Here is a 12,618-nt window from a genome sequence, read left to right as displayed (position 1 = left end):
GTAGGCCATCTCTCCTGATGCTAAAAGGGCTGCCAACCCCCTCTGTTCATGCTAAGGGCTACGTAGTTATGGTTGTATAGACACATGGAGGAGGTCCCTGCAGGGAACAAGCTGGTGACTGGAGTGTATTGGGGATTCTAAACCACAGTGTTGTAGAGGCACGTTGACAGATGGTGACAGCAACAACCAGAGAAGGGCTTGGTGCTGAAGCTCCTCAGCTCCTGCTTGCCACAGGCACCACATGGCAGCTTCTGCTGCTGGCTCCCAGGCCTCTGAGTTGTCTTGTCTTCTGTCTGTTTCTTCCCTCTTTACCTTCATCATCTCAGAATAAACCAAGCTAGACAAGGACGTTAGGTTGCCAGCTTATCTTACAGGCTTGGTTTGCCAGGAGCTAGTGAGAAAGGAGGTGTTTCCTGCGCTGCTGCTGCTGCTGCTGTACACTTAGGGCAGCCTTGGGGACTGTGCTCAGGAGTGGGTCAGGGATGCAGGTTGGAGGCAAGCCTCTCCCTTTCCCTGCCTTAAGGGCTTTGGAATCACGTTTCTCATTAGCCAGTCCTCTCCATCTGGGGGTTCTGTGGAAGGAGTACTTCTCTGGTAAGGCTTGTTTCTGTGGGAATGCCTACACACACACACACACACACACACACACACACACACACACACACACACACCTTGAATATCTCACATTATTTTCATTGCTCATTCTGGAGATTTAGGGGAAAGTTGAAAGATTTAAGGACAGACATACTAGGAATGCACTTTTTTAGATCTGTGGAATTATGGGCACTAGAGAATTAAGGGTAGGCATTCCCAGGCTGTTGCTGTTTTCAGATTACATAAATGGATTTACATATGACCCTGGGACGTATAGAACATGAAAGTAAGAATAGGTCTAAGTGCTCTACTCTGAGATACATATTTTCTTAGTTCTGAGTTTGAAAAATGAGATTATTTTCAAAACTGTGAAGTTTCTACATTTTCTCCAAAGCAAATTCCAGGAGTTTGGAGGGGGGAAAAAGAAATAAAACACATATTTATATTCTGGTGACATTTACTCAGTGACTAAGATCATTTTATTAGTTTAGGAGCACAAAGCAGAGATTTAAATAAAGGCTGCTCATAAAGTGAACGGGTCTGTAGTGCTGAGGCAGCTTGTGTGTGCGTGTGTGTGCATCTACTCAAAAGTGTGGATACCAGAGGGCAGTGTTGTGTCTTCCCCCATTGCCCTCCACCCTGGTTTCCGTCTCTGGCTGAGTGTGGGTTGGCTAGAAGGGCAGCGCAGGGGCTCCAGAGAGCTGCTGACTCGGACACTTCTGAGTGGAATTGCAGGCCAGCTTCCTGGGTCAGGCTGTTTCTGTGGATGTTGGAGGTGTGAACACTGGTCCTTATGCTTGTGTGACAAGCACTTTACTTACTGATCCGTCTCTCCATCCCAAGGGTAGTAGGTTTGTTTGTTTGTTTGTTTTTTAATTTTAAGGCAATAATTATAAATATGTTCCTGAAGTTTACTTGTAGAATTTTCATTTTCTTTTTTTGGAGGAAGATATCTGCTGAGCATTCCTGAGGTGATATTTCTTGTTTTTAGACAAGTTAAGCAAAAAAGGATACAGAAGTTGGAATGTGAAGTGTCCGCATAGGTATTTGAACACTTGGTGTCCCCAGCTGCTATAGATGTTTTGACAGGGCCTGAACCGGTTGGGGGGTGGAGCCTCACTAGAGGAAGCGAGTCACTGGAGGTGGGCCCTGATACTTCATAGCCCAGATCTACTTCCTGTTCATGGCTTGCTTCCTGATTGTGGACACGTTACTACTACTGCCTCAGTGTTTCTGCCACCAACCATTTCCCTCATGATGGACTCTATGCCACTGAATTGTAAGTTAGAATGAACCCTCTCTTCCTTAACTTCTTCTTTCTCAACTCTTTGGCCACAACAATAGAAGAGTAATTGATTTAAGAAGCATTTACTCTAGAAGTATTTGCTGAATGAGTGAATAGACTGTTAGATGAAGTGAAGACTCCAGTGGACAACTCGATGAGGGCACTGACGTCATTACTGTGAACTTGACACAACCTAGAATCATACTGAGGAATTATCTGGATCAGGTTGCCTGTAGGAGACTGACTTGTTAACTGACTCAGCCCACTGTGGGTGGCCCCATCCCCTAGACCAGGTCCTGCCCTATGAAAGAGTAAACAAAGCTAACTGAGCATTGGTGCACTTGTGTCCCACCTGCCCTAACTCTTGACTGTAGATGTGGAGTGACCAGTAGTCTCAAGCTTCTACCGCTGTGACTTCCCTGCTATTATGAACCGTCACCTAGAATTGTAGGACAATAAAATCTCTGCCAAGATGCTTGCTATAGGAATATTTTTATCACAGCAACTGGAATGGAACAAGAGCAGGCACGATAAAAACACTCTTTAAGGTCTCCCTGTACCAGAGACTGGATGAGTACCAGCTGTCTGCCCCCATGAAACTTACATTTATTTTGTTTGTATCTTTTCATGTGTGTGTTTATATGTTGACATCCACACACATATATGTATGTGCATGTGGAGGTCAAAAGTCAGATGCCAACCTTAATCACTCTCTACCTTATTCTCTCCTTACACTTTTTTCTGCCTTCAGGGGTTAAACCTAGAACTTCATGCATGCTGGCCAAGTGTTGTGCCACAGGTGAACAGAAAAGTTAGAGAGCAAAGGCTCACAAGAGGGTTGGTTTTTGTTTTTGTTTTTTTGCAATGCAGAAGGCAGGTGTGTCCCACCCCATCCAGCACCCTGTTGTCACCAAGCTATGAGGGGCTGTGTCCCTTAGATCCTGGCTTCTAATACCTCTGTAGACCACTTGGCTCTGGACTCGCACGCACAGTATCCAGGTAATTTGGAGGGCCTGAAAGAGTCTCTGGAGAACTCCAGGTATTCCTTTACTTTGTTCTCTCTCTCTCTCTCTCTCCCTCTCTCTCTCTCTCTCTCTCTCTCTCTCTCTCTCTCTCTGAGACAACCATCTCCCCAGTTTCCTGTGATCATCTTGTGATCATGAATTTCCCTAATTTTATCTAACGGTGTAAATTTTACTGAGCACTTGCTCCATACAGGAACCATGCATAGCCCTTGTCTTATTTAGTGATCACTACAGCCTAAGTAGTAGTTGTGAGGATTTTCGTTTACTGTTTAGGTAAAAAATCTTAGGTCTGATGTCAGGAGTCATAGTGGATGAAGTGTGGGACCAGGACTGCGACACCAAGAAGCAGATTTGGCAAAACAAAGCCCAAAGCATGCATATCTTTGGCTGTTACATCTTTTGTCTTCCTCTTTCTATGCTGGTGTTCAGTGACAGTCACTCTCTTTCCTTGTCAGTCACTCTGCCCTGGTGTCTTGGTTTCCTGTTGGGTGAGTCACCTCAGCGTCTTTCCCATTTCCTAAGAGCAGGGTGTGTCATGGAGCCTCTCCTTCACCCTGGGAAGTAATCCTTGTTGGACCTCGTTCTTGCTCATAAGCCTTCTTGCAGAATCAGCTGGGGGACCAACTGTCTGTCTTGTGCTGTGCTGTCCTGAAGCTGCAGAGTTCCCCTCATCTGACACAGTTCAGTTTGCCTTCGTCAGTGATCACCAGGGGTGCTAGGCATACCCCTGTGCCTGGGCTGAGAGAACCCATTTCTAATTACAGACTGTTTTCAGCATTTTCATCTTAAAATCCTTATACTTCACATCTTATAGACATAACCCTTGGAGGGATGGGCAAGTGTGTGGTATAGAAGTGTGTTTCTCAGAGTGCTCTGTGGAACTCTGGGAGATTCCTGGGGCCTAAACACCACTGTCCTAGCAATCCTATGCACTTGTACCTTTTTTTTTTTTTTTTTTTTTTGCATATTGGTATCTGTTCCAGGTACAGAAATGGTACTGTGGTATCTCTGTGGGAACCCTAGCAGTAGTCAGGGTGCCACACTTGACTGTTCCAGAGCCAGAGACAATTTATTCTGCACACAGAAAATGAAATTTAAGTGCCTTCACTTAAGAACATTCTAGTTCTAGCAGTGTAAATGCTTAATGTAGTCAAATCTCAAACTTGAGGACTGTTTAGCATCCTGTGTCCCGGAAGAACAAGAACTGCCTCTTCCCAGAAGTGGAGGAAAGCACAGTTAATGAACTGATTTCAAAGGGAAAGTTAAAAAAAGAGAGATGCATTTGTGTGTATGAGTATTGATCTCCCTGTGTATTAAGTGTACCACGTGAATGCAGTATTCATAAAAGCCAGAAGAGGGCATCATACCCTCTGGAGCTGGAGTTGTAGACTCTTGTGAGCTGCCCCGTGGGTACTGGAAATTCAACCCAGGTCCTCTGCTGGAACAGCCAGTGCTCTTAACCATGGAGCCAAACGTGAAAATTAAAATGTCATGGAAGAACAATGGGCAAGCAGTGGCTTTTCTGATGTTGGTATTTGGTCAGTGTTTTCTCAAAAATGAGCAGCAGGAACTTGCCGTTGTCAGTGGGTCAAGGGGCATTTGTCCTACTTCCGTGTTTGTTACTGTGATAAAAGCCCTTACAGAAAGCAGTTGAGAGGAGGAGTGGGTTTTTAGCTCACAGTTGCAGGTTACAGTAATAGTCTCCCAATTCTGTTGTGAAAACAATGTCCAAGAACCGTGACAATGCTCTCTAGATGCTCAGGGTGGCGTCTGCTCCTGTTTCTCCTACCCTAACCCCTGACCCTCACACTGCCTGGATTATGTGTTGTTAATATAAGAAGCATTGGCTTGACTCAATCCCACACTCTGTGTTTCCCATGCTAGACGGACATCCCTTAAGTTTCTTTCCTTTCTATCGTCGCGATGCCATGGGTAATGCCATGCAGAATCCCTCTGCCTGTAGGCAGCGATCACTCCTGGTCGTCCAAAGCCGTATGCTCCTTTCTCAGTGCACTGGCTCTCCAGGGGGATCTGGGCAACTGTGCATGGAGTTCTCCAGAAGCAAATCCTGGTATCTTAAGGGCAAGGACCTGCTCTCTTATTTCTTTGTATTTACAGCTCCTATAGTGCGTGCACACTGTTCTTGAACACGTCCAACACTTTGGTTCTCACTGATAATATATCAGAAACATTTGTAAGTAAGCACAGCTAAGTTAAACTTTAGGCAGGCTTAAAGTCAGTTATCACACATTTCCCTTTGAGGGAGTCTAAATTAAACAGGCATCATTGTATTGGTTTCTTGTGTTTTCTGGAGTAGAAGGCTTGGCCCGTGGACTAGGATTCCAGTCTGATGCTAGTTTGGAAGACCATGCCTTGTATGAGGCCGAGATTCATGGGACCTTCATTTGTTACTCCCCACGCTAAACCCCGTGTTTCACTCACGTTTTCCAGGGACAAAGAGAAGGAGAAGGCAATGTACATTTCCTCTTAGAGAGGTGTGTGTTGTGCATAGGTGTGTGTGGTGAGCAGGTGTGTTGTATGCAGGTGTGTGTTATGTGAACAGGTGTGTGTTGGGCACAGATGTGTGTTGTGAGCAGATGTGTTGTGTGCGGGTGTGTTGTGTCAGGTGTGTAAGGAGGCTGCCTTTGCAAGTGTCACCTGATCTCAGGCACCTGCGCTGTGACTTGGCTCATCCCTTTTTTTCCAGCTGTGTTCTTGGGCTTTCCACTTCCCTTGTAGCCGATGTTTTCAAGTGCAAATCTCCTTGAGTGGAGTATTCCACACTTCAGGAAAACTTCCAGTTCTTCCTGAGCCAAGCCAGGTCACAAACTTCAGCTGGAGGCTTTGACACACTCAGCAAATTCCTTCACCCTCCGCTAGATGAGGTAGAAGCTGCAGAGTTGGTTTTGGTGTTCAATGTGTCTATTATAAAGTTAGAGGCGGTTATATGATCTGGGGGTGAAGTAGTTCTGAGGTATGTGGGAAGTGGTATTTAGATGATATGGAACTATCAGGAAGTTGTGAAATTTGGTGACACCTGGCTATTGTCCTTCTGTCAGAGGCATCTTTGAGGAAAGGGCCTCTAGCTTGTAGATCCCAAAGCGCCAGTATTAACTGCAAAGGGGACAGGAAACATCCTCACATTCTAGGATGCTGAAGGGTGAATGAGCTATCAGAGATGCTCAGAGAGGGACTAATAACATTTTCTTTAAACTATGAGGTGCTGAGAGTGCTCCAGAGAACACAGCATTCTTCTCTGTGTAGCCAGAGAATACATTTAACTGTGCATGCCACTCGTAGAAATCCACAACACAGCATGTCTTCCAAGGCGTTGTCTTCATGAGGGTGGTAGCAGCTTCCTACCTTACCTGAGCCAAGTCCTGAGCTGCTGCTGATAAATGGTAAGCTCTATGTCCTCCAAGCCTAGGCTGCTTGGAGACTGTGGAGGTGCCGTGCCTGGAAGCGGAGGCACGGGGAGGAGGGTTCACTGAGCATTTAAAGCAATTGAAGGGAGTGTGTGAGACAACAGGGGTAGTACTGGGAGGATGAAGGTGATGTGTTCACAGGATGCAGGGATGCCGGGGAGCTCAGGAAGACTACTGACAGCCAGAGGAGGAGCCTGATGATTGACACTGTTGGAAATCAAACAAAGTCTGACCTTGAAGTGATAGACCAGAAGGTTATGTATGCAAGATGTGGCTTGTGGAAAGGAACCTAAGGACAGAGATGTACCAGTGCCTCCACGCCCTATATGCTGTGTGTGTGTGTGTGTGTGTGTGTGTGTGTGTGTGTGTGTGTATGTGTGCGTGTGTTGGATGGAAGTTGGAGACTGATGTCTAGAGTTTAAACCTTAAGGGGGCTTTCTGAGCCTGCTAGGTTGGCATGGTGATAGATTCTGGATCTGCCTCTGGGGAGCCCACCAGTTAGCACAGGAATGGAGCCGCGATGGTGCTTACAGTCCCTTACCCTGCCTCTTTCCTCCTAAGTCATTTTTCTTTAACAATGACACCCTTTATTATCTGTGCATCTGTTTTCAAGCTAGAGAGAAAAAGTTTTGGTCGGGTTGTGTCACCTCAGACCCGGAGGACAGTCGCAAAGGAAGAGACAGTGTAGAAGTGTGAAGGGAAGTGTGTTCCCAGTATAGAAGTGTGAAGGGAAGTGTGTTTCCAGTATAGAAGTGTGAAGGAAAGTGTGTTCCCAGTATAGAAGTGTGAAGGGAAGTGTGTTCCCAGTATAGAAGTGTGAAGGGAAGTGTGTTTCCAGTATAGAAGTGTGAAGGAAAGTGTGTTCCCAGTATAGAAGTGTGAAGGGAAGTGTGTTCCCAGTGTAGAAGTGTGAAGGGAAGTGTGTTCCCAGTATAGAAGTGTGAAGGGAAGTGTGTTCCCAGTATAGAAGTGTGAAGAGAAGTGTGTTCCCAGTATAGAAGTGTGAAGGGAAGTGTGTTCCCAGTGTAGAAGTGTGAAGGGAAGTGTGTTCCCAGTGTAGAAGTGTGAAGTGAAGTGTGTTCCCAGTGTAGAAGTGTGAAGGGAAGTGTGTTCCCAGTGTAGAAGTGTGAAGGGAAGTGTGTTCCCAGTATAGAAGTGTGAAGGGAAGTGTGTTCCCAGTGTAGAAGTGTGAAGGGAAGTGTGTTCCCACCTCCAGAGAGAGCCAGAAACACTGGAGCTCAGGATGGGAGTGGGAATCCTGCGGTTGTCAGTCTGTGGAAAATCTAAACTCTCTAGCATTCCAGAGCACAGCCGTGAAGACCCTTGCCTTCCCTCCTGGTAAGACACTGGGAGCTCCGTGGGCCTCAGACCACTTCCCCAGAGACCTGGGACCCCATGCTGACCTTGGCCTACTTTTCAGTGCTTTGGTCTGGTGTCCAAAACCCTCAGCAAAGGGTCTGGCCTCCAAGAGGTTAGGTAACTGTAAGTTGCCTATTTAGACAAGGGGGCCTTGTGTGGACGTAGTCCTTACAAACCTCTCCACATGGCCGTGCCGTACAGATACAGTGCTGAGCCAGCAAGCCATGAGAGGCCCTTCATCTCCCTACTCTGGGTTGTTGGTCTCTGGGTCTGAGCCAGGCCGTGCAGGGGCCTTCTGGGTGGTAGCCGTGTCTGGAAGGCTTTGTGGCTTCTTGAAGCTCCTGCTCCCCATAAGGAAGTGCCAGCAAAGAAAACAGCCTTCTTCTCAGGCTGTGTCTGCTTCCAGGATCTCATTTCACATATCCTTGGACCAGCATTTTGCTAGAAGAAGAGGAGGAGGAGGAGGAGGAGGAGGAGGAATAATGAATTCTTGCTGGAGAAGGTCCCCGTTCAAGATGATGGACATGGGACAGGACCCAAGATCACGTAGACATTTGCTTTCAGACCCAAGAATCTGATCCAGACTCGAGAGATGCATCACTGTCACAGTTCCTGGTTTGATGTTGACCCAGGTTCCTTAGGCAGGGCCAGTTTCTTGGCTAGCCCAGCTGTTTCTTGCTGGACTGGAATAAGCCACCTTAGCCTGTTCATCTGCAGGGCCTCTTCTCTTATCTGTGGATTCTCTTTCCTTTCCTCTGCACCCAGAACGCTGGCAGTTGTGAGAATGTCTGTTGCTAAATGTATGAACCCCGTGTATGTGTGAAAGATGTCTTGAGCACCCATATAACAGGGCACAGCATCCACCTGTCCGTCCACTCATCCATCTGTCTGTCTATCTGTCCATCATGTGTGTGTGTTTTCACTAGCTTTCTTTTTTGGTTGTTTTTTTCATTGATGACCGTGTAGTAAAAGGAAGCGCATCTTTGGTGTTCTCTGAACACAGGTCCCTTTAAGGACTACTATTCTGTGGCTTGGAGCTCCTGAGCTCACCTTTTCATGGCCAGCCACAGGAAAGCTGGAGAGAAATGACTGCTATGAATGCTGCTGTGGCTGTAATGGCTAATGCAGGGTGAGAGCTATATTAAAAGTGCGCACATTCTCTTGCTCCCCTTGTATACATCCATGTCTTCATTGTATTCAAAGCTTGGTCTCATAGTCACTCGGCTAGACAATAGCCTGTAAAGTTGTTGCACGCTGCCCCACACGACTTCTGACCCCACACGATTTTAAGAAAACAGCACACTTTGATTGGAGCATGTGAGCTCTTGACTCCGCCCAACCCTCTCATGTCTACTTGGTACAGGAGCCTGCAGGGCAAGGGTTGGCAGCAGTGTTTTGTTGTTTACTTTGTCCCTGATGTACCCCACTTTCCCTTAGCTTAGGAATCCCCAACATTCACCACATTGTAGTCATTTTGAAAGCTTTAGAAAAGACAGCCATCTGGCTCAGCCTAGTGGTAATTGGCTGCAATCTAAACTACTCTGAAGGTAGAGGCAAGGGGGTTGCATGTTCAGGATTTCCTGAACCACAGAATTGAGTTGAGTTTAGACCAGTCTGTCAACTTAGTAAGACCTCTATCAAATAAAAATACATTAAGAAGCAAGAAATGGATATAGCTCAGTTAGTGGTAGAATGCTTCCTAGTATGTACAAGACACTGAGTTCAGTTCTCATGCACACAAACATACATACACACAAACACACACATACACATATACATATGCAGGCATGTACACATACACGCATACCCACATACTCATGCACAGATGTGTACAAAAACACACATGCATATACAAACACACATACAAACACACACACATGCACATACACATATGCAGGCACACACACACATATACTCATATAAACACACACTAGTGTACACACACCAACACACTCACACATACATTCATGCACACGTACACACACAAACATGCACACACACACATGCACAGGCATACTCACACACACATGCACACATAAAAACACACACAAACCCACTCAAGCACCCACACACAAAGATAAACACACACTCACACATACAAACACACACACTCATGAATACATATACATAGACACCCACACTCAAGCACACAGACACACACACATACACACATACTCATGCACACAATACAGTTACTTGGGCCCTACTCTGTGGGATTTGAAAAGTACTCCAAATCTCCAATATGCATTCAGGCCTATGCCTTGTTCCCCTCAATTTGGAAACTGTGTCAGGATTGACTTTAGATTAAAGCTGTCTGGAATACCCAATTTTAGCTGCAGGCTTTCAGAGTTATGCTTGTAAAAGACGAGGCCCAGAAAGGGACCCCCCTTCTCCTCAGGGCAGCTAGTGCATGCTGCCTTAGGAGTGTAGTTTTAGGCTGATCTTGGTACAATATGTCTTTCATGTTTGGTGTGTAATCATCTCTAAAGTGAGAGTCCCAATTAGAATTATTTTATTTGAAACTTACAAGGTAAGCATTTCAGCAGTGGAAATCATAATTTTATCTTTATGGGTCAGACGTGCCTACGATATGGTGAGCACATACAAATGGTATCTCACCTGAGGCACAATGACTCAGGGAGAGGGGCGATAGTCCTATCTTTGGCCCTTGGTGTCATGAGATGCTAGTAGCTCTGGTCTTGTGCAAAACTTAGGAAGAAATTTCAGATGCCTGGTTTGAAGCCATTTCTGAAAATTGTTCTTTTATTTTCAAATGGAATTATCTTTAAGGCAAGGGTCTTAATAAATAATAACAAGACTCTCCAGAGTAAATTGAGAACAACAACAACAAAAAGCAGAGCTTTAATCTTGGCATCCACACAGAGGTATATCAGACAGAACAGGAAGGGAACGTGGCTGGATCGGCCGGAGTTCCCACAATTGACAAATGTGCTGTCAGTGTCCCTGAAGTGGGGTCTCATGGTTGGTGGCTGTGGGTCTAAGAGTAGCCTCAAGTGTAACTTGAAAAAGAAGTGCACTAGTGTGTGTGTGTGTGTGTGTGTGTGTGTGTGTGTGTGTGTGTGTGCGCACTCTCGCGTGCACGTGTGTGTAGCAGAGAAGGGAGCTTGAGTGGCCATGAACTTGGCTAAGGCCCAGGCCCAGGTCACTGGTTCTACTGCAACGTGAGACTCAGAAGCCTCTCAGGGAGCCAGAGCACACTGTGTCTCAGCCTGGGACATTCTCTTGCTGACACATGGCCCGGCAAAGTGGCCACCCCTTCTTCTATCCTATATTTTTGGAGAGACAGCTGTTCTTCTCACTTTTCTTTTTCTGGCCTGCTCCATTCCTGTGTTTCTGCCCTCTACCTTGACCATTGCAAACCTCACGCCTCTCAGAGCTCCACAGAAGAAGACTGTGGGTGCTGTCCCTGGGTGACAGTTTTGCGCCTCCCCTCAGTGGCTGTTGGAAGCTTGTGGGTCAGCATGGTGGGTGGCTGGATTTGTGACAGTTCTGGGAAGTAGCTTTGGAATTTTATGAATGAAATAGGCAGAGTCACACTACAAGTTGCCATGTGGGGGGCATGAGTCACACAGGAAGGGGGCACGTGATTGGCACTAACACACACATCATTCTCTTTCTGCCAGCTCCTCCTCCCATCTGCTACAGCCCCAGCAGTCCTGTGCAGATTCTAGAAGACCCCGCCTACTTCTACCCAGACTTGCAGCTCTATTCTGGGAGGCATGAAGCATCTACTTTGACAGTGGAGGCAAGTGGAGGCCTAAGGGGGAAAAGCGGTAAGTCCTTGCACGTTGGGAGCACAGAGGGTCAGACCTTCTCGTTTTCGTCTCTTCTGCATTAAGTAATCCCCGTGCCTGTGACTTTAGTTTCTACCACTTTCATTACCGAAGGTCAATGGCAATTTGGAAGTATTAATTGAAAAGCACTAGAAGTAAACGGTTCATAAGTCTTAAATACAGTCACAGCTATATGCTGTCAGATCAGGTCTATGTTACTATTGGCTGCTACTGACAATCATATGTGTAATTTATGTTAACTTTATAAAGGTGTATGCTACACACACGGGGTGGGGGTGGAGAAACACACACACACACACACACACACACACACACACATACACACACGCTGCCTTGGCACTGTCCTTGTACATACAGACTTGGCACTCACTGTCCTTGGCTTCAGGATTCCACATTGGGTCTTGGAATGTATCCTTGAGTTGGATCCCAGAATGTAAAGAAGCTGAACACATGGTTGTCACCCCAGCACTGGTGAGGTGGAGAGAGGCAGGTCTCTGGGACTTGCTGGTCTAGTCATTGATCCCCAGGTCCCAGTAAGAGACTGTGCCTCAAAAGCACAAGGTGACCTTCTTCCCCAACCTCAGGGGTCAGAGAACCTTGTGGAAGAGAGAGCAGAAAGAATGTGAGAGCTGGAGAGGAGCAGGAGTCTTGTGAGATGCTGATTTTCTCACATGGCTGCTGCACACTTGAACTCATAGCAGCCGAGGACATGCAGAAGACCAAGGTGACAAGATCTGCCAGGGTCCCAGCTGGGCTGGCGGCACTGGATCCAGTGGGTTATAAAACGGGCTCAAAAATGAAAGGAAAGATGAAAAAAGGAAGGAGGGAGGAAGAGGGTGGTGGTAAAAGGGTATGAATGGACAGTGCCTGAGAAACTAGGAGTGGGCAGTAAATAGGTAGGCTCAAAATACATCATTTACATGTATGGCATTGTCAAAGAACAAATAAAGAGTATTCTATTAGGAGAACTAAGGTGGACGACTCCTGAGGAACAACATCTGAGGTTGTGGCCTCCACACATATATGATACCCACACAAACATGCATGTTCACCCTTCCCACAGTAGAAAGGACTATTTTGCTCCACTGTGTGACTCCCTCTATGAGAGGGAATCT

General features: G+C 46.4%; 1 protein-coding gene across 8 annotated transcripts in view; it reads left to right on the top strand.

The window, feature by feature from the left end:
* Positions 1-12,618, top strand: part of Amotl1 (angiomotin-like 1) — a 121,009-nt gene that overhangs the window by 55,042 nt on the left and 53,349 nt on the right. For all 8 annotated transcript variants that reach the window (XM_006510667.3, XM_006510666.3, XM_006510670.2 and 5 more), the window contains one exon: positions 11,333-11,482. In XM_006510667.3, the coding sequence (XP_006510730.1) occupies positions 11,333-11,482 (150 nt within the window). The remainder of the gene's footprint in view (positions 1-11,332; positions 11,483-12,618) is intronic.

Source organism: Mus musculus, chromosome 9, assembly GCF_000001635.26.
Source record: "Mus musculus strain C57BL/6J chromosome 9, GRCm38.p6 C57BL/6J".
NCBI classification, from domain to species: domain Eukaryota; kingdom Metazoa; phylum Chordata; class Mammalia; order Rodentia; family Muridae; genus Mus; species Mus musculus.
Note: the sequence above shows the minus strand (reverse complement) of the source record. Positions and strands in the feature narration are given on the sequence as shown.